The following is a 22,353-nucleotide window of genomic DNA, read 5'->3' as shown; positions in this document are numbered from 1 at the left end:
GCAGGGACCAAATCACAGGGCCTTTTAAGTTATGTTTGAATCTTATTTTGTAGGTAATGGGGATTGTATTAGTTAGGATTAGGCTGCAAAAACAGAAAACCTATATAAGTGGCTTTTAAAACAAAAAGTTTACTTCTGTCTGTGTAAAAGAAGTCAGGAAGTAGGCAGTCCAGGGTTTGATATGGAACTCCCTGTCATCAGTGATCCAGGGTCCTTCCAGTCACGACTCCATCTCTAGAGTGTAGCCTTTGTCCTCATGGTCCAAAATAGCTGCCAGAGCTCCAGCCATCATATGCATTTATGCAATTGGATAGCTGCATTGGCAATTCAATCTCAATTTCCCAGAAAACAAACTGACTGATTTCTACTCTCAAACCAGCTCTTGCCTTTTGTTCTCTAGCTCCCCATTTTACTATAGGAAAGAGCAATGAAATGAGACTCAGGAAGTATGGGAGACTCTGGAGCTGAGGACAGAGAGTGAGTTCAGAAAACAATAGAAGAGAGATTTAAAAAGGAGTGGGGACCAGGCATGCTAAATGCTGCACAGAGGTCAAGCCACACAAGATCTGAAGGTCGGCGTTTACAGAGCTGGCAGTAAGGTTATCCGTGACCTTGGCAAGGGGGCGTCTACACTTTTTTTGTAGTGCAGAGCCCGATTCAATGTTGAAGCTCAGGGACGACAACTGCACCGTTCTTGCCTCTCACTGTCGTGTTGATGAGCGCCCTGTGCTTGTCCCAGCCGTGGCTGGGACTTACCACTTCCCTTGAGGTTAGCCTCCAGTGAGAAAGAGCTGAAGTCGTCGGAGCTGCGTTTGTGGAAAAAAGCCTGGGTTCTCCGACCCTGTTCGCACCTCAGTTCTGCTCCTCTAGCTCCACTCTGTGTTTCCTGGACAACTGCTTCTCTGGACCTTAATGGCCCCTGCTCCCTCCTTAGTTTTAACGGCCATCTTGACTTCTTAGCATCTTCTTTAGGACACAGTCTGGTCTTCTCCCGGCTTCTACCACTTACAGCTGCCCAGGCCCACAGCCCCGACGGATGCAGCCTCTACGACGTGAATCTGATGTACCTCACACCTTTCGACACCTGCTACCTCTCTCTAAGGGAGCCGGGAAATGAGGAAGGATGGAGAGAGAGAGCAGGAGCCAGAGGGCAAGGAGAGGGCTGGGGGCATCTTCTCGTTTTCAGATGAGAGAGATGCTGAAGAGAGAGTGAAGATGGGGATTTGATGTACAGAGGTCCCTGGGGAGGGGGAGAAGATGAATCCAGCACACAGGTGTGGGACTGGCCCTAAGTAGCAGGAGGGACCCCTATTTCTCTGAGGCCAGAGCTAAACAAGAGCTTAAACGAAGGAGAGTTTGCAGCTACTGGTGAATGAGATCAAAACGAAGAAAAAAAAACCATCAGTAGAGTTATCGTCAATGACTAGCGACAGTCGGTTCTGATTTAGCTCACATACTTATGGAGTCCGTGTGTCCCAAGCGATGAGCTCGCAATTTTCATATACATTATCTTTTTAAGTTCTCACAAATATTTGACAGTTCACTGTGTCTCGCCAAAACATATATCAGTTTAAATTTGTATACACATGTCACATTTTTAAAATCGTTTCACATGTATTATTTAATTTGATTTTTCTATCAATTGTTGACGTATTATCTCCTCATTTTACAGGCAAGGAAGCCAGGGCTCAGAGATTTGAGTGATTTAAGTGTAAAGAGTAAAGAGTAAAGCGATTTGAGTGGCAAGCAGGTTTTATGACTTCAGATTCCCAAAGGAACTACTATCTTAATGGGTCAAATTTGAAAACAAGTTTGAAACATAGGGCATTTTAGACGGCTCCTGTATCGGTGGTAACCAAGTGCTCCCTGTGCCTGAGCTGGCGAGCAGAGCCCGGATCCTGCCAGCTGCTCAGGGCTGTGGGGCGGGCACCATCTCCCTAAGTCAGGCAGGATGCTGGCCGCTGACTGGGAGGAACTCAGGCTTCCAACGAAATGAGGTTCATTCAGCTTGCTCACCCTGTGAATGCTGTGCTGGCCCAATCTGCAATTTCTGCAATCCTTTTTCTTGTCTTCTTTTGAAAAGCATACAAGATTTGAAGTTCTAAAAAAAATGTATTCAAATTGTAGCAAAATGGAGATTAATTCTGCTCCCCCTTAGAGAGAGCTTTTCATTGCCCTCTCCTGATTTTTAATCGAGTACAGGGAGTCCATTACAAAAGGATTCACGGTTTCATCTGGCGGTTGTTTCTAGGGATTAAATCAGAATCCTCATCCTTCATAGAACAAGCTGTGTCATTATCATGAGAACAGAGAGCCCGTACAATGCATGGTGCCAGTTCCTCAGTCCTGGCCTTGAATGAGGCCTGTCAGTGTTCTGGAGAATCCTAACAGGCTATGCAATTTAGTATCTTAACAATTAGCAGCTTAATCCCGCGCCAGGCTCCATGCTAAGCACTCGGCCCACATTATCTAATTTAATCCTCACGACAAGTCTGGAAGGCTGGTAGCATTAGCATCTGCAGTTTCCAGGTGAGGACTCAGAGGCACCAGAAGTGATTTTCTCTGCTGGCTGGCTGTGGACCTTTGAAGAGAGGAGCATGAAGAGAGAAACACCATCTCAATAATGTAATAAATAAAAACCCAAAATTCCTCTGTGTAACATGGAGATGCTCACAGGCAGCCCTTGATTCCGTGGAGTATTATTCCTGTGGTTGGAACTAAATTGGGAGCTTCCAACAGAGAAAGAACAACAAGGCGGAAGTGTGGCTAGAGTTATAATAAGGTCCCCTGCCAGGTCCTGGGGAGACAGAATGAGACAGACATGTTCCTGCTCTGTCTTGGGCTCAGAGTCTAGGAGGCAAATTATGGTTTGGTCTAATAGGCCATGCATTGTCTCGTCCTATTTAATTCATAATTATAACTTTAATGGGCACAATAGTTGTAATAGAATTTATTATTTTTTTCCACATTTTTGACCATTTAAAGCATTCTCTCGCGGCTGTGCATTGAGAATTTTTCCAGTTTGGCGCCACTATGGATAGACTATTTTTCCTGCATACTTTTTGGTTTCTACTGAAATATTTTCTTAGAAGATATTTTTGTAGTGTAGTTATTGGGTCAAAGAGTACAAATATCTTTACGGTTCTTCCAATACGTTATTATATTGCTTTCTAGAAGGGTTTGTTATTTACCTAACAAATATTTATTAAGCATCTACATGTATCAGGCCTTATACTAATCATGAGGGATACACTGAAGCATACCAATTTATGTCTCTAGAAAGGTATACTTTTAATTTCATGTAAAATCATCACCACTAAAATTAAAAAAAATTCTTTTACTTATATCTAATTTTTTCTTAAAAAGCTTTCCATCTGTTCTTCTTCTTCTTTTTTTTTTTCTGGAACATTGGCCCTCATCTAACATCTGTTGCCAATCTTCCTCATTTTTTTGTTTTTTCTTTTCTCCCCAAAGCCCCAGTACACAGTTGCAGGTCATCCTAGTTCTTCTGTGTGGGACGCTGCCACAGCAAGCCCTGATGAGCGGTGTACAGGTCTGTACCCAGGATCCGAAGCGGTGAACCCTGGGCCACCAAAGTGGAGCATGGGAACTCAACCACTCAGCCACGGGGCCAGCCCCTCCTAATTTTTCTTAATGCTCGAATTTAATGGTTGGGTGTTTACCTTCTATTTTTATATGAATTATTGGGGTGTGTGTGTGAATTCTTTTTTGTGTGAAATTCCTTTGCCCATTTTTATATTCTATTTATTTTATTTATAAACTTATTTTCCTTAGAAAATTGAAAGAGTTCTTTACATCTGCTGTCACAAAGTATTTTTTTAGTTAGCTTACATTTTATTATTTTGAATTAGACATAAGCTTAACATTTTTATGTATTTGAATTTGTGAGCATTTTCCTTGGCCATATCTTCTTTTGCGTCTTAACTGAATGTCATTTTCCCATAGATCTGATAAGTATCTTATTGTTTTTTTCTGATGGTTTCTCTATCACTTAATGTTAACTACATTTTAGAATGATTTTTAGAGTGAGTTTTAGAATGACTACTTTATCATCCATTCAATTTTTCTATATAGTGGAAGCCACTTCTGCTTTCCCTTTCTATCCCATTGAATACATTTCCATTATCTGCACTTTTTGCCCTTTGAAATACATTGTTGCTTTATAATATGTTTGACCAGAGTCCCTCTCACTAATCTATTTCTCAGAATGTATTTTTGTTATTTTTTTTCATGTTTCAAAATCTTATTGGGATATTTGTTGGAACTGAGTTAAATATGACACTTGCTTCGAAATTCTAGTTACACCACTTTACTAATTCTCCGTTTCTTACTTCACAAGTTTATTAATTCTAAACCTTAGTTCTTCGTCTGTGAAGTGGGGCTAATACTAATTACTTCGTAGGATTTCAGGATTAAATTAAAAAACTCCACGTAAGGCATTTAGTACATTTCCTATCTCACGCTTTGGGCAGGAAAAACCAGAAAAGTGTATTATTATGATTAACTCGGGGGCAAAGAACCGGTTTTGACATCTTCGACGTCAGTCGGACAGACTCTGCCTCTTTCTCCCGGAGGATCGACAAGAGCATCGTGCCACTTTTCTCGCTTAAACGCCTTTTAACCGGCCCGCCTCCCGCGGCCAGAACCCGCCCCTTCCTCGCGAAAGATGCTAAGGTACCCGAGCTCCACGTGGTAGCGCGGCCTGGGGGCGGGGCCTGTTGCCTAGGAGATGGGGGCGGGGCGGGGCTACGGCCCAAACACAGGCGCTTCCGGGGGGCGGGCGGAAGCGAGGGCGCGGCGCCTGACGCGACGCCAGGCAGCCAATCAGAAGGCGAGGCGCGCATTCAAATGGCAGCGGCCGCGGGCGCCGGCTGAGAGTGGCGCGGGGCCGGCCCGGGAGGTGTCCGCGGGGACAGTCGGCGGAAGAGCGAGGTCTCAGTGCTGGGGGCGGGCGAGTGGACCCGGCTCGGTCCCCCGCAAGCCCCGGGTCTGGGTGGGGGCGGTGGGGACCCCGAAGGAGGGGCGCGGGGCGGCGCCTCCGCGGAACCGGTTCTCCGGGCCCCCAGGCCTCTCGGCCGCAGCCTCCCCGCGGGGCCCGGCCCGGTCGGTTGGCCTCTAGGGGAACACTGGCTGTCACAGTAGTGACCAGCGGGGACGCGTCCCCCGGGATGTCGGGGTTCGGGCTGTGACCTCCCTTCTCCCTTTCCTGGCAGTCTTCCTCAGAGTCCGCGGCGAGGCTTCCCGGACGAGCCACACGCCGGTCCGCCTGGGTAGGTAGCCGATCCTTTTCAGCTGCGTCTGGTGGCCCCGCTCTTCCCTGCCTTTACATTCGCTTCCATAGACGGGAAGACCGTGCCCTTGGATAAAGGGTTGACGGGAGATGCTTGCATCCTGGCGGATCCTTGGTACCCATCGTTATTTATTTAGGACTTTAAAAGACTTCCTTAAAAATCGACTTCCGTTCTTTCATTCTGTGATAGCAGTGATCTGTGGAGCAGCGGGAGCAGGTGTCATTTTACAGGTTAGAGCCGGGCCTGCAACTCTAAAGACTTGTTATCGGTATAACCAGTTTGATGCCGAGTGGACCAGAAGCGTGGCCTCTTAGCTGTCGCTCAGGTTCTCTTTCATTTGATGAGAATAACAAGAATCATACGAAGTTTTCACATATTGAGCTATATGGTTTCAATCTGATTTGGCCTAAAAACTTGTTTTTCCCAGAGCAGTCCTCAGCTCAATAGATATCACTCTGTCTTTCTTTCTTTCTTTTTTTTGGTGAGGAAGACTAGCTGTAAGCTAACATCTGTTGCCAATCTTCCTCTCTTTGCTTGAGGAAGACTGGCCCTGAGCTAACATCTGTGCCATTCTTCCTCTACTTTGTATGTGGGTCGCAGCCACAGCATGGCTTGGTGAGCAGTGTGTAGGTCCATACCTGGGATCGGAACCCACAAACCCCAGGCCGCCATAGTGGAGGGCACAAACTTAGCCACTATGCTACCTGTCTGGACTCTCTCTCTCTTTCTTTTTTTTAGGTAACATTGGTTTATAAGATATAAATTTTGGGTGTAGATTACATCATGTTCACCACCCAAAGATTCATTACCATCCGTCGCCATATATATGTGTCTGATCACCCCTTTGGTTCTCCTCCCACCCCTCTTCCCCTCTGGTAACCACCAAGCCAGTCTCTGTTTCTATGTGTTTATTTGTTATTTTTATCTTCTACTTATGAGTGAGATCATATGGTGTTTGACTTTCTCCCTCTGACTTATTTCGCTCAGCATAGTATCCTCAAGGTCCATCCATGTTGTCACAAATGGCCAGGTTTCATCGTTTCTTATGGCTGAGTAGTATTCCATTGTGCATATACACCACATCTGCTTTATCCATTTGGCTCTTTTTTTTTTTTGAAGATTGGCACCTGAGCTAACATCTGTTGCCAATCTTCTTCTTTTTTTCTTTCTTCTTCTTCTTCTCCCCAAATCTCCCCAGTACATAGTTGTAGGTCCTTCTGGTTGTGCTGTGTGGGGCACGCCACCTCAGCCTGGCTTGATGAGCAGTGCTAGGTCTGCGCCCAGGATCGGAACCAGTGAAACCCTGGGCCGCCGAAGCAGAGCGTGCAAACTTAACCACTTGGCCATGTGCTGGCCCCTATCCATCCGTCCCTTCATGGGCATCTAGGTTGCTTCCAAGTCTTGGCCATTGTGAATAATGCTGCAGTGAACATAGAGGTGCATGTATCTTTATGCATTTGTGTTTTCTTGTTCTCTGGATAAATACCCAGCAGTGGAATAGCTGGATTGTATGGTAGTTCTATTCTTAATTTCTTGAGGAATCGCCATACTGTTTTCCATAGTGGCTGCACCAGTTTGCACTCCCACCAGCAGTGTATGAGGGTTCCCTTTTCCCCACATCCTCTCCAATGCTTGTTTCCTGTCTTGTTAATTATAGCCATTCTGACGGGCGTGAGGTGATGTCTCGTAGTTTTGGTTTGCATTTCCCTGATAATGATGTTGAACATTTTTTCCTGCTCCTGTTGGCCATCCGCATATCTTCTTTGGAAAAGTCTGTTCAGATCTTTTGCCCATTTTTTCACTGGGTTGTTGGCTTCTTTGCTGTTGAGATGTGTGAGTTCTGTCTTTCTTTTCTGTAGATTGGTTGCTGATTATTTGTGTGGACACTTTGGAGCATGAATGCTGGATAGATGTTGTGGACATATTTACATGCACACCCATCTACCGTGTTGTCTAACTGCTGGAGAACAGGCTCTCTACTTTTCTGGTCTTGTAATTTTTATCAACCTAGCAATTAATTTATAGTACTTATATTTGTTGTCTGATACCTTTTTGGGAATAATCTGCCTTGTGACACCTCTCAAACTAATCTCCATGAGGCAATGTTGTATATACATTCAACAAGTATTAGAAAATGCTTTACTCTAGCCTTTGACTTGGTAGCTACTTAGTAGCTAGAGTTTCCATTAATCCCTCTCCCTACTCCTCAAGCTGGGGGTACCCCCAAAAAATCTTTCCTGACATGCACCTTTTATTTGTGTGTGTTATAATTCACATAACATTTACCATCTTAACCATTTTTAAGTGTAACTTTTTTTTGGTGAGGAAGATTGGCCGTGAGCTAACATCTGTTGCCAATCTTCCTCTTTTTTGCTTGAGGAAAATTGGCCCTGAGCTAACATCTGTGCCATTCTTCCTCTACTTTGTATGTCGGATGCCGGCACAGCATGGCTTGATGAGCAGTATGTAGGTCTGTGCCCGGGATCTGAACCTGCAAACCCTGGGCCGCTGAAGTGGAGAGTGTGAACTTAACCACTACGCCACCGGGCTGGCCCCAGGTGTAACATTTTTTTAGTGTACATCCTTACAAACATTCACATTGTTGTGCAGCCATCAACACTGTCCATCCCCATAACTCTTGTCATCTTGTAAATCTGAAACTCTATACCCATTAAATAACAACTCCCCGTTCTACCCTCCCCCAGCCCCTGGCAGCCACCATTATACTTTCTGTCTTTGTGACTTTAACTTCTCTAAGTGCCTCATATCAGTGGAATCATACGGTATTTGTTTTTCGTGACTGGATTATTTCACTTAGCATAATGTTCTCAAGGTTCATCCATGTTGTAGCATATTGCAGAGTTTCTTTCTTGCCATATTTTTGTACACCATTCTTTGGTCAATGGACACTTGGGCTGCTTCCATGTTTTAGCTGTTGTGAATAATGCTGCTATGAGCATGGGTGTACAACCATCTCTTGGGGACCTTATTTTCAATTCTCTTCGGTCTATACCCAGAAGTGGAATTGCTGGGTCATATGGTAATTTTATTTTTAATTTTTTAAGGAACTGCAATACTGCTTTCCACAGTGGCTATACCATTCTAGACTCCCACCCGCGGTGCACAAGTGTCCCACTTTCTCCACATCCTCACCAACACTTGCTGTTTTCTGTTTTTTTGATCGTATCCATCCTAATGGGTGTCATGTAGTAGCTCATTATAGTTTTGATTTGCATTTCCTTAGTGATTAGTGATGTTGAGCATCTTTTTATGTGTTTATTGGCTAGTCGTATATCTTTGTTGGCGTGTGCTTTTTACATCTTTTACGTCACTTGGCACAATTGGCCTGATATAAAGGTTATCTGTGGTTTCCTTCTAGACAGAGGTCTTGTCTTTGAAATCCATACTATCGGTCAGAGGGCCTGGCACATAATGGGGACTCGGTGAATATTTGTTGAATAATGATCGCAAGCTCTTTGAGGGCAAAGATTTGTCTGAAGCTGCTTGGGACCAATATCTGAGCTGGAGAGCGTGATTTATTCTAATGTGTTCCTCCGGGAAGTTACTTTCACAATGGAGCGTTGTCATACTTCTAAAGCCTGTTTGTAGTCTGTGCAATCTAAGGTTTTTTTTTTTTTTTTTGTAGTTTACCCGATAATTTTGGAAACTGATACCTAGGAAATGGCTGGACGTCACATGACCATCCAAAGAAGAGCATAGGTTCTACAGGGACACTCTGTTTTGAAATAACTCACTGCCACAATGTCGGCATTCCCTGCGTGTGGTAGGAACGATAGCGATGTCCTCGGCAGTCCTCCCCTCCCCAGGAGTTCCACGCCGAGGGTCCCCGCCCAGAGCAGCCGACTACAGCCGCATCTGAAGTCGGATGTGTCAGAATGTGAAAATGATGATTCGTTATTGAGATCTGCGAGTAAAATCAGAGACATCAATAGTACTTACGTTATCTCTGCCTGTAAGAAAACAGGAGATAGGCCCCTAAGCCCTAAGCCTGCAGGGAGATTGACACTTCAGAGAAGAGTCACAAAGAACAAAGAAGCATCTTTGCTTTGTAGTGAGTTGGGAGACTCCACTGAGAAAACAGCAGAAACACGTCTTACATTACAACGTCGCGCTAAAGCAGAGTCTGTGGGAAAGTGGAAAACAACACAGAACGTGGGGGGTGAAACAGGAAATAATTGTGCTCCACGGGAACCTTGTACAAATGTAAAGATTGTAAATAATTATAAGATCTCCTCTGTTGCATCTTCTGTACCTTTAGCTGAAGACCCAAAAGATGTTGAAATGACGGCTGATGAAAAATGCAAAGAAACGTTTTCTACCCTCAGTGGGGCAAATGAAAATGCTGCCCTTAAGTACTTAAGTAACAGAGCACCCACTGGTTCCCAGAGTCAGGTTGTCATTAGATCTGGACACTCAGCTGCCAAACCTCTTCAGAGCAAGTCGGACAGCAAAGTGTCAGGAACGGGAAACTTACACCATAGGAGTACTGGGAAGGATATTGCAAAAACTCCAAATAAATTTGAAAGCTTAGAAAAAAGAACACCTACGAAATGTATTACAGAACACAGATTGACACCGAAGGGCGGTGTGTTTCAGCTTAAGAGCCCAGCCGAGTCCATGCTGAAACATCGGATGCCGAGCCTTCAAGTTAAACACAAGCCGAAAAATTCTCTTCTTGCAAACAAAAAGGAGGGGTCCCAAGAAAATACACTCCCTCCTGAAGGAGAAACTGCAGTTCAGAACGCCGCTCCAGAGACAGACCCCTTGAAAGTAGAGAACAGTCAAGTGACAGTGGCGGTCCGTGTCAGGCCCTTCAGCCAGAGGTATGGTGCACCTTTTAGACGTACAGCCAAGCTCGCGATGTGTAACGTGTCTGATTCCTCTCTGCCTTTGGAAAGTCGTAAGATCTCTTTCCAAAGGGGTTGTGGGTGAGACAGTCACAGATTACAGGTAGGCTTGACAAAGATGGCCGTGACAGTGTGAATGTGGAATCTAATTATTTTAAAATACTTTAAAGGAAGACTGAAAAACCTCACAGAGTCAGTAGGTTTCAACTTTGTTGTGTGTCTCAGCGAATTAGAAGAGGACGAGGTGACCACTGCAGTGGGGAAGGAACCTCTAGTTTGAACCTAAAGGGTCAGTTGTTAAAGGCAAGTTGTGCAGCGCTGTAAAGCCTTTTAGCCACAGTGTGGGGTTGGTGGTAAGGGGAGAGAGCTGAGGGTGAGCCGATGGGAGAGAGTGGGGACATCTAACAGAAAAGCCCCAAGAACCGTGATGGGAAGAGAGGCAACAGCAGGAACAGAGCCTGAGGAACAGAACCCGAGATGAATGACTGCCCTGAAGAGAACTGAGTGTGGGACCCTGTGCCTGATTCCAGACTCCTCAGACCAGCCCCGTCAGCAGCAGGGCTGGCGTGGAGGGGCACTTGTTGGATGGACGAGGCACGTGGTTTCCAGGATGAGTTCTGATGTAAACCAGAGTTGGGGAAAAAGGGATATCTGGGACCAGACAAGGATGGATAATGTTTTTCTGCAAATGTGGAGTAGGTGCAAGATTCCCACTGAAGTCTGAGTTAGAAGGAGGATGCGCATGAAGGCCCGTGATTTTAAGGGAGATAGTCTAAAGGAGGGAGGGATCTTTGCATTAACGGGAGCAGTAGCTAATAGCCAGAAGAAAGTTATGATCCAAACTTACATTTAACTGTGTTTGTTGGAATGATATTTGTATTTCATACCAACTTTATGTAGAATCGTACCTCCCAAATTTCTTTATATTAAAAATGAGTTTTCAGATTTGAACTGAGTATCGGTAGATTGCAGTAGGTGGGGTGGGAAAAGATGGGTAAATGTAAACGTAGGGTAAATGCTGTAAACGTAGGATAGGCTTTCTGAGCAAGAAATCCGGAACTCCGCTTTCGCTTTGAGTAGTGGCATTGGAGCCACAGGAAATACGTTTTGGAAACCCACTATAATTATGCTTGCTGGTCCACGTTTTCCACATGAACTAAAGAATTAGCTTGCCCTTGAGGAATGTTATATTTAACTAGTTTTGAGGTCCTTATTATATTCTGTGGGAATAATACTCAAAATAACTGCAGTAACTTGATATTTTTCTTTTCTGCTTCTTTGTGATGCTTTTTAAAGAGAGAAGATGGACAAAGCATCCCAGGTGGTCTTCTTGAACGGGGACGAGATAGCCGTGGAGCACCCCGACATGAAACAAGTGTACACTTTTAGTTACGATGTTTCGTTCTGGTCTTTTGACGACCGTCATCCTGACTACGCCAGCCAGACGGCTGTCTATGAGGCCCTGGCCGCCCCGCTCCTGCAGCGGGCCCTGCAAGGCTACAATACGTGTCTCTTCGCCTACGGTCAGACCGGCTCTGGGAAGTCCTACACGTACGTTCTGTTGCAGATACACTTATCCAGAAGTGTTTACATCTTCTTGTCTGCGAAGCAGCAGGGTTTGATAGAAAGAATGTAGTTTTGAGACCACATGCATCTGGGCTCAAATCTCATCTGTTTTACATGCTAGTTCTGCCAACTTGGGCTTCAGTTTAGGCAGGAGTTACTGTTTACCTCGGAAGCATCCTTGGCCCCATGTTCCTGTAAATCACGCTTCCCGTGTAAACCAAAGCCCAGAGAGGTTATCTTGTAAGTATTGTCGTGAGAACTAAACTAACTCATCTCCCAGGTGGTGTGGTGATGACCCGTCCAGGAGGGGAATGCTCGGTTTCGTCGTAGCTGACGTTTCCTGAGTTCTTACCACACTGCAGGCGCTGTGCCGAAGGCTCTGCTTGTCCTCACTCACAGCAGCCCTCTGAGTTAGGTAGTTCTGTTTATTCCCACTTCAGAGAAGAGGAAATGGAGGTTTACTGAAGTTAAGTATCTTCTCCAAGGTCACAGAGGCAATAAGTGGTGAAATCAAGATTCGAACTGGGGCAGATTTGGCTCCAGGGCCCAGGCTCTTAGTTATTAACGACGAGGTTTAATTAGCTTGCTCCCCACGCCCTCCCCAACCCATTTCCCCAACAAGAGTGAAAAAGGAACTAATTAGCTTCATTCTCCCTATTCATAACATATTTTCCAGGATGATGGGACTTAGTGAAGAACCAGGAATAATTCCAAGATTTTGTGAAGATCTTTTTGCTCAAGTAACCAAAAAGCAAACCCAAGAGGTATGTTCTCATGGTCTCTGCAAGCCTTCCCATTGGACTAGAGAGCAGTCGGATCAGGTTAGGATCCGAGTCACGGCCACTAGGGAAATGCTCAGCAGACGTGGTTCTAGTTTCTGGATGCCTCTCCTTTAGAACAGAGGGGTGGAGAGAGAGTAGGCATTCTGGGTTCAGCATTAGCTTCTCCTGGCGGACGGTGACAGAGGGGTCATCTCTTCTGTCTTTCTAGCTTTCTCTGCTTTGTTGCTCTTGTGTGTTTGTGCTGACTCACAGTGTGGCAATTACGTTCCATTGTGCGTCTCTACGGAGGCAGCTGCGCAGACTTAACTAAGGGCGGCAGGCTTAAACTTCAGACGCCGCCCCGCAGAAAGAGGGTCAGAGGCTGGAGTTTGAACCCAGGTTCGACTTCAACGGTCGTGCTCTTCCCACTGCACTACACCTGAAGGGCCGCCGCTGGCCTCCCTTTTCACCCATTCATTCATTCACTCAGCAAGCATTACTGAGCCTCGGCTGTTTGCCAGCCAGTCTGTTAGACCAGTTTTTTCCAAATTTGCTTGATCACAAGAATCAGCAGTGATGTGGCAGGGGTGTGTGTGTGTGGTGTGTGTGTGTTTGCACGTGCGTGTGCACATTTGCTAAAATTCTCTTCTGGAGATTCTGATTCAGTTGGTCTGAGGGGAGCCTGGGAATTTTTAATTTTCATATTTTTCCCCTAGTAATTCTTATGATAGGAAAGTTGGGACAGTACTGTACTAGATGTGGGAGTATGGAATTAAAAGACCCAGGCCCTGTAGTTAAGAGAGTGTAATGATGGGGCTGGCCCCGTGGCCGAGTGGTTAAGTTCGTGCACTCCGCTTTGGCGGCCCAGGGGTTTGCTGGTTCGGATCCTGGGTGCGGACATGGCACCACTCATCGGGCCATGTTGAGGTGGCATCCCACATGTCACACCTAGGAGGACCCACAACTAGAATATACAACTAGGTACTGGGGGGCTTTGGGGAGAAGAGAAAACTTAAAAGATTGACAACAGATGTTAGCTCAGGTGCCAATCTAAAAAAAAGAAAAAAGGAAAAACAGTGTAATGGGAGAAATCGGCCAGTAAACAGCCAAGTACAACCAATTGAACACTAAATAAATTAAATACTGTGATAGAGTGAGAACAGGGCCCTGCGAGGATATGTGCACTTGGAAGGAGACAGAACTTTTCTTAGAGGAGGGGACAACTGAGCTTATTTTTGAAGGAAACATAATAGTTATGAGCTGGGTGAAGAGGGGAAGCACATTCCATGCAGAGGGAACAGCACGTGCAAGATTTGCAAGCAAGAGAGTAGGGAGCCTGGGGGAAGCCATGGACAGTTGTTTGCTTTGCTTGAAGCATGGAATTTGAGGGTGGAGAGTGACGAGACGGAACTAGAGTGGCAGGCAGAACTTGGCTTGTCAAGGGCTTCATGAACCGTGCTTCCAGGAATCTAGAAGGCTGTGGAAGGATTTTAAACAAGGAAGCAGTATGATCATATTTGCTCCTTAAAGAACATAGCTCTGGCTGCAATGTGGAGAATGGATAGAAGGGAGCTGGGACTGGCTGCACAGGACCAGCTGTGGGACCAGTAAGCTATGTAAGGCATGCCAAGGAGCTGTCTCACATAGTGACAGTGGGGGTGAACAAGGGGGCACACATTTGAGACATCTTAGCAAGTAGAACCGATGAGACTTAGCAACTGTTGGAAATGGGGCATGAGGAGAGAGCAATCAATGTTTCTGGTTGGAGAAGCAGCGTGGATATTGATGGCGTTCTTGAGAACGTGAGAGGAAGAGCAGAGTGGAGTGGATGACGACTTCCATCTCTCACTGTGGATACACTGCCCGTCTTCTACCTTCTTTCCCTCCCTTCACCCTCTTGCCCCAAGTAATTGAGTTGAAAATCAGAGGAGAGGGACCGATAGAAACATGGTGGTCTGGAGACTACAGGATGGAACATGATCCAGGTCCAAGGTCAGTGGGAATAGGGGGTGAGAAAGCTGTGGGCTGTGGTCAGATTCCTCTGTTGGCTGTTGAATAGTTTGGGGGTAGAGTAGTTTGAAGGTACTGCAAGCCCGAGCGAGGGGTCTTGGGGATGATTTCACAGATGTGGGAGGCTCAGATTTTGCGTGGCGTGACTCTATCACTGGGAGGAATGTGGTGTAACAGTTCAGAGCATCGACTGTGGAGACGGAGTTTGAATCCGAGCTCCGTCACTTTACCAGGAGTGTGACTCTGAACAATTCTCTCTCTGCTTCAGCACAGAAAATGAAATGATGAGGAGGAGGATGATGATGATGATGATACCTTTCTCACGGGTTTGTTGTGAAGGTTAAATGGGTTGAACTGTCTAAAAGGTTTTGAATAGTGCCTGGCACGCAGTGAGCCCAGCTAAGTGACTGGTTAGATCAACTTTGGGATTATTCAGGATGGCAAAGGGTGGTAATATGTGGATGGGGATAGTAGAAAGTGGCATAGCCAGCAGGTGGCAGGGGACCCTAAGGGGAAGAGAGTATGGTCCCCTGCAAAGTCAACGTCATACCTTTCCCGGCTCACCTCCCACTACATTTTCATCTCCAAGGCTCCCTGAAACTCAACACACTGCACTATTTTGTATTTAATAGGCGTTAGTACATGTTTGTTGATGCTGAGCCCCCGTGCCTGCGTCAGCAGCATTTGTGAGTGACCTCATAGTCACATGGTGTCCCATGCTCCTGGTCCCTTATCTGGAAGTGCTCTTTCCCTCTGCCAGGAGCTAAGCACAGCCGTCTGCTGTGTGTTGCTCGTATACTGTGTCGCGCCTCCCATGAGGTGGTGCGGTCTTTGAGGATGACTGTGTCCAGTTGTCTCACATCCTCCCCCGGCCCCTAGAAGAGTGCTGTGTACTAGGGGCCCAATAAATACTTGGTGAGTTGAACCCAAATCACTTGGAAGCTCCCAGTTCTGTTCGTATCGGGTGCTTCCGGACTCCCTTTGGGCCAGTGGCTGGGACTTATCTCCCTAGTAAGGAAGCCACGCCCTAACGCTCCAAAAAGCCACGAGGAAGCAACTTTCCCCCTTTTTGACCTTCATTCCCTGTCTTTCTGAATCAAAAGTCCTGCTTAGTCTGAGGATTGCTTTCTGCCCAACCAGGAAGAAGGACTGATTGAGCTCAAATGTCCATGCTCGGGGTCCGGTGCGCTCCATGCCTCATGCCTCACGGCCTTTCTCTCTTTCTGCAGCCTTTCGGGCCACCTCATTTCCCCCTTTCTGGTTAGTCGTTTTGTTTGTGGTCATGAGCTCTCATTTTGGTTCTCGCTTTTCTATTGCTCTGTCTTGTCCATCGGAGGGCATGTTGTGTTTCTCTGAGATGGAACCTCGTGGGCAAGAATCTTGTCTTAGGCCTCTCTGTATCCTTCTGACTGCAGCCCAGAGCCATGCACATGGTAGGTAGGTACTTAGTGGATTGAATTGAGCCCTACCTAGAAGTTAAGAAGAAGAAATGGAAGGACTTTTGTTGTTCAAATTAAAAATTTTTTTGAGATAAAATTCGCATAACATAAAATTAACCATTTTGAGGTATAAAATTCAGTGGCATTTAGTACAGTCATAATGTTGTATAACTACCACCTCTCTCTGGTTCTAAAAAATTTTCGTCATCCTCAAAGGAGACCTCGTACTCATTAAGTGCTTACAACCCATTCCCCTCCCACCAACCCTGACACCCACTGACCTGCTTTCTGTCTCCCTGGATTTACCTATTCTGGATATTTCATACCAATGGAATGTTGTGCAATGTGTGAGCTTTTGTGTCTGGCTTCTTTCATTTAGCAGATGTGTTGGAGGTTCATCAATGTTGTAGAATGTAACAGTACTTCATCCCTTTTTATGGCCAAACAATGTTGCAAAATTAGTAAATTTTGTTTATCCATTCATCAGTTGATAGACATTGGGTGTTTCCATCTTTTGGCTACTGTGAATAGTGCTGCTATGAACATTGGTGTACAAATTTTTGTTTGAATACCTATTTTCAGTTCTTTTGGGTTGAAATTACTGGGTCACAGGGTAACTCTAAGTTTAACCTTTCGAGGAACCGCTGTTTTCTGTAGTGGCCGCACCATTTTACATTCCTACCAGCAATGTGGGAGGGTTCCGATTTTTCCATATCCTCATCAGTATTTGCTGTGTTCCAGTTTTTTTTTATTATAGTTATCTAGTAGGTGTGAAGTGATTTCTCATCATGGTTTTGATTTGTATTTCCTTACTGACTAATGATGTTGAGCTCTGTGTGTCTGGGCTGTTTGTGTATCTTCTTTGGACAAATGTCTGTTCAGGTCTTTTGCCTCATTTTTTAATGGGGTTGTTTGTCTTTTTTGTTGTTGAATCGTAAGAATTCTTTGTATAGTCTGGATACTAGACCCTTATCAGATACATGATTTGCAAAAAGTGCAAGGACTTTTGAAATAAATTGCTTACTGTTTCTGTTCCCACTAGATCAGCTATCACCTGGAGATGAGCTTCTTTGAAGTGTATAATGAAAAAATTCATGACCTGCTGGTTTGTAAAGGTGAAAATGGGCAGAGAAAGCAACCAGTAAGACTAAAACAATTTACTATTTGTTTTTAATTTCTGTTTTTATAAATGCATATAATTGTGAGTTCTCAAAATGATATAAGAGCTTAAATTTTTAATAAAATGCTATTGTATGATAGCAGGTGCTTGTGATCTGGAACTACGTTGTTATTTAGTAAATAAGCTGAACATTATTGTTAGTGGAAATTGTTACTACGTTTAACCTCTTTTTATAATTTAATCGAGTATCGTGTGAAAGCTAAAGATAAAATACCCGTTCTAAGATTTAGGTAAACCACTTGAGTCCAGCACCAAATCCCTAATAGTCTGTAAAGCCAAAAAGGAGTAAAAGTTGTAAGAATTGTGTTGTTATTATAGAACATGTATTTCACTGGGCTGTTTACAAAGTGCTGCCTTATAGACAATATTTTCTAGGAAACAAAGTTTCACAAATACATAAGCTTATAGAAAACCTGCTACTAGAATTTAAAAGTTTTAATTTTGGAAAGGGCCTTGGAGCGCAAGAAGCTGGAATCTAAAGAGGTCGCTTGACTTGCCCAGGGCCGTGCAGTCTCCTATTGGTGACGTCAAAAACGTAAACAAAACCTGACATTTTCTCCTGTGATCTCTGTGCCTTTTAAAATTTCTGGTGACAAAGTTTAAAATGAATAACATAAGACCGAAGAAGAATTTTAATGTGTGAAATTTACTGAGCATGTTTTAGAAAGATATTTAAAAGCATGTAAGTGATAGCGGAGGAATTAACAGTATAAACTATTGAGATAATTGATGCTACGGTGTATCGCCACACGTTCCGCAAAGGGAAACAATCTGTGATATTGAAGCAGTTTCTTAATCCTTACAGATTTGTTTCTGTGAGAACCTTGATATTTATTTCTGGGTAAAGGCAAATCTCTTTACCTTAAACTCAAAATAGAGAAAAAATGGTCATTTAAAATTACGTTTTATATGAACTGTTAGTCGCACTCTTCACGATGCTAATCTTTGCTTCACCAGCTGAGAGTGAGGGAGCATCCTGTCTCTGGACCGTACGTCGAGGCCCTGTCGCTGTAAGTGCTGGCTCAGCAGGACGAGGAGGGGACAGCAAGTGGCAAGAGTGGATGTCGCTCTGCTTTGCCTCCCCAGCTTAGAAGCCCTGGCTGGCTGTTTAGTCTTCTACCCTTAATATTAAATTTTCCTTCTCTTTCCATGTAGAGTGTTAACTGCTTGTCTCTACATTTGTTTGTATCTTTCACAGCACCTGTGAAGTGCCTGGCGTAGAGTATTAATTATACTGAGTATGAAATAAATATCTGATTTTTCTCCCTTTCACCTCCTCCTTTCCCCATGAAGCCTTCCCTCTCCAGCTGCTTTTATATCTATTATTTGAAGCTGCCGAGGGGAGAAGGTGCTAAGATGAGTTCACGTTAAGAGTTTGAGACACACTAAGAGTCATTTCCTTTGTCTTTCAACACTCCAAATACTTTTCTGAAAGAAAAGGAAGAGCGATGAGGTGTGGATTCAGCTCCATTTAAAAAATCCGAGGCCCAGACTCGCCAACATACATACACTCACGTATGCATATACCATACATGTGCATTTGTCTTAAAGGGTGTCTCTGCTCTCGTGATGGGGACTGGAATATCGTAGTGTTAGATGCTAAGGTGCTTCACTGTATTAAGCAAAATCATACTTTTTGGTAAAATTAAAACATTGTTTTATTTCCTACCCTTTAAGAATGGAGAAAATGAAAGATAGTGTGAGAATCAGTCTAATTATATCTATGCCTTACTCCACTGTGATATTCAGAGAGTGATTACACAATTGAAAGGTTATTGTTATTTTGTGAGAATGAGGGATAATTATCAGTAATACTGATTTTGTTTTTTTACTTTTTAAAAACAGGAATGTTGTCAGTTCTTACTCTGATATCCAGGTAAGGTTGATTGTGTTTTGTCTTCTTTTCACTGGAGAGAAAGATTGTAATCATAAATATTTATAAGACTATTTCTCCTGGGGCCGTCCCCATGGCTGAGTGGTGGAGTTCACGCACTCTGCTTCAGCGGCCCAGGGTTTCGCTGGTTCCGATCCTGGGCGCGCTCATAGCACCGCTCATCAGGCCATGCTGAGGGGCGTCCCACATGCCACAACTAGAAGGACCCACAACTAAAAATATACAGCTATGTACCAGGGGGCTTTGGGGAGAAAAAAGGAAAAATAAAATCTTTATAAAGAATTTTTCTCCTTAATTGCTGTTTGCATAAAAGGTTAATCTTATTAATTTATCATAAACTGATTTTGTTTGTTAAACTTGAATCAGAAAAATTACTCTTCTGGATTAAAAATAAAAATTGGCCATGTTAGCTTAGAGTTACAGAAATAGCCTTTAAAGGTATTGCTTCCCAATTCATATTTCTGTGACAGAAAAAAAATAGACAATGAGAATACAGATTATTTAAACGGTAAACATTTCTTAACCATTTCAATTTATAAGCTAATTATAAGTGTGCTCATGTCACCGAATGTGCTGACTTAACCTTGTTGCTCCAGTGAACTGCAGCCTGCAGGCCTGACCTCCCTGCCTCCTTTCTCGGTAGAGTTGGCTGGAGTTGGGGTGCAAACAGAGGGCCAGCGCCGCCACTGGCATGAACGACAAAAGCTCCCGCTCCCACTCGGTGTTGACCCTGCTGATGACCCGGACCAAGGTATTTTTGTTGTTGCCTCTCTTCTTAGGTAAGATAGCAAATATGTTCAAGTTTTCATGTTTTTCTTATTTAAATCAAAGGTGAAAAGTACGGTCACATAAATATATAAACATAATTAGATTTTAGGAGATACAATAACTCTGACTTTCGGTATGTATGGCAGTAGGTTATTTCTCATTGTTTTAAAAATCAATAATATATGGTTCTTAACATCATGATATTATTGATATTATCATATTGATATATGATAATTAATGACATAATTATAGAGAGGGAAAACATCAGAAAGTAAAAGATTTTTAAAAATTCAGCCACGGGTTCCACTACTTAAATAAAACCCCTCTAAACATTTTGATGTATAATCTTTCACTTAATATCACTTATAATCACACTTAAATTTACAAAATCTGTAACGGTTTATGCTATTAAAATTCTTTTTGGGGGCCAGCCTGGTGGCGTAGTGGTTAAGTTCACGCACTCTGCTTTGGCAGCCTAGGGTTCATGGGTTTGCATTCCTGGTGTGGACCTACACTGCTCATCCAGCCATGCTTTGGCAGTGTCCCGCATACAAAAAATAAAGGACGATTGGCATGGATGTTCGCTCAGGGACAGTCTTCCTCACACACAAACAGATTCTGTGCAAAAATACCATTTTCATAGCTATATAATATTCCACTGACGATTATAGTTCCTCAAGTTTTTCTCTACTGTTGGACATTTATGGTGCTTTTAAATATTTTGCTATTTCAATGTTGGGATAAATAACACCTTTGTACATTAGGTTTTTCTCCATTTATGGTTGTTTCCTTAATGTAATTGAGGAGTGGTGGGTTTTTATCCCTTTAAAGTCATTTCTTTTGGCACAAGCCAAGCACTGCTCACTGTGTTCTCGAATATTTATTCATCGTGAATTCTCACAAATTCAGGAAGGGGGAGTTTCAGACCAATGTGAGCAGTTGGTAATCTTATGTAACTCCCTTTGGAAGGCTTGATGACAAGTCATAAAGGAACCTAAACTATTGCGATATTGTTTTGCTGCAGACGGAATCTGTGGAAGGGGAGGAGCACGACCACAGGATCACGAGCCGCATGAACCTCGTAGACCTGGCCGGCAGCGAGCGCTGCGCTGCGGCTCACACTTGTGGAGAGCGACTGAAGGTAGACGCCGTGCTTGCTCGTTCTGGTGAAACTTGCTCCTCAGCATTGTTTTTAGGGGATTACAAAGTACATAGACTTAGCCAAAAAGAAAATCGGATCTGTGGTTTACACTGCATTGCTGTGGTTTCAAGAGAGATCCATACTTTTTGGTGATGATTACTTTTCAAAGAAAATTAGCAACTTTTGAGTCATAAGAAAGTTGGTTGTTTATGAAAGCAAACGTTTACTCAGTAACTGTATGAGGGGGGACATATATTTTGTGGAATAAACTTCCCGTCGAGCAGTTGTTTTAAATGGCAAACACTCTCTGTCTTCCCCAGGAAGGCGTGAGCATTAACAAGTCCTTGTTGACTTTGGGAAAGGTTATTTCTGCCCTCTCTGAACAAGCAGGCCGGAAGAGCGTCTTTGTTCCTTACCGTGACTCTGTGCTTACCTGGCAAGTATCTTTTGAAGTAAGGAATTGTCTAAAATATAGGGACTCCTGTCGAGGAGAGAACAGCAGACTGCGTTCGTAGCTCAGGGAGAGAGAAGGAGCCGTCCGCAGTACCGATTCAGAGCTGGCCTGCCTGGCTTCAGACCTCAGCTCTGCATCCCGTGAGCTCTGTGACTCTGGGCAAGTCCCGCCTGTTCCCTCATCCTCACCATGGGGAGAGGATCAGTACCTACCTTCTAGCGTTATAGTGAGGATTAAATGGTTGATATGAAATGCAGTGCATCGTATTTGCTATGAGTGTGTGCGATTATTATCATACTTATCTGTTGTCAGTGCCCTGTGTTGGAGCATATGTGGTATTGCCGCGGTAACCAACATACGTGTAAAGTGACACTGAGTCATTTTGTTTGCTTAGCACACGCTGGCCAGCACGTAGGTGTTCCATAAGTGTTTTCATTAATGGATGTGTATTTAAGTTCAGATACATTACGTTCAAATTACATCTGTATAGATTTAACTTCCAATTTTGATAAGCATTTTTTATTTTTGAGGAAGATTAGCCCTGAGCTAACATCTGCTGCCAATCCTCCTCTTTTTGCTGAGGAAGACTGGCCCTGAGCTAACATCCGTGCCCATCTTCCTCTACTTTATATGTGGGACGCCTACCACAGCATGGCTTGATAAGCGTGGCATAGGTCCATGCCTGGGATCCAAACTGGTGAATCCCCAGCTGCCAAAGCGGATTGCCATGAACTTGACCACTGCACCGCTGGCTGGCCCCTCTGATGAGCAGTAATATGCAGTTCTGTTAAGGACTGCATCTCTACTTGACAGCCATGTGTCTTTGTAATCAGTTTATTCCAGGTTTCGAAGTGGCAATTACACTATAAGGGAAAATCTGGTGTTTTTTTATGCCTTTGGAAAGTTAAGAATAGTGAAATTCCTTCTGCATTAATAAAGTCAGCCTTCTTAGCCTCAAAC

General features: G+C 44.1%; 1 protein-coding gene across 1 annotated transcript in view; it reads left to right on the top strand.

Annotated features, from left to right (window-relative positions):
• The first annotated feature begins 5,203 nt into the window (after nt 1-5,203).
• KIF14 (kinesin family member 14) overlaps nt 5,204-22,353 on the top strand; it is a 52,431-nt gene continuing 35,281 nt past the window's right edge. Inside the window, exons 1-10 of the mRNA XM_046680050.1 lie at nt 5,204-5,291; nt 8,959-10,156; nt 11,477-11,731; nt 12,423-12,510; nt 16,999-17,097; nt 18,094-18,146; nt 18,982-19,012; nt 19,674-19,781; nt 20,823-20,939; nt 21,260-21,375. Of these exons, the coding sequence (XP_046536006.1) occupies nt 9,075-10,156; nt 11,477-11,731; nt 12,423-12,510; nt 16,999-17,097; nt 18,094-18,146; nt 18,982-19,012; nt 19,674-19,781; nt 20,823-20,939; nt 21,260-21,375 (1,949 nt within the window). The 5' untranslated portion in view covers nt 5,204-5,291; nt 8,959-9,074. The remainder of the gene's footprint in view (nt 5,292-8,958; nt 10,157-11,476; nt 11,732-12,422; nt 12,511-16,998; nt 17,098-18,093; nt 18,147-18,981; nt 19,013-19,673; nt 19,782-20,822; nt 20,940-21,259; nt 21,376-22,353) is intronic.

The sequence above is a fragment of the Equus quagga genome, chromosome 12 (genome assembly GCF_021613505.1).
Source record: "Equus quagga isolate Etosha38 chromosome 12, UCLA_HA_Equagga_1.0, whole genome shotgun sequence".
NCBI lineage: Eukaryota > Metazoa > Chordata > Mammalia > Perissodactyla > Equidae > Equus > Equus quagga.
The sequence above is the reverse complement of the archived record's forward strand: the minus strand, read 5'-3'. Positions and strand labels throughout refer to the sequence as shown.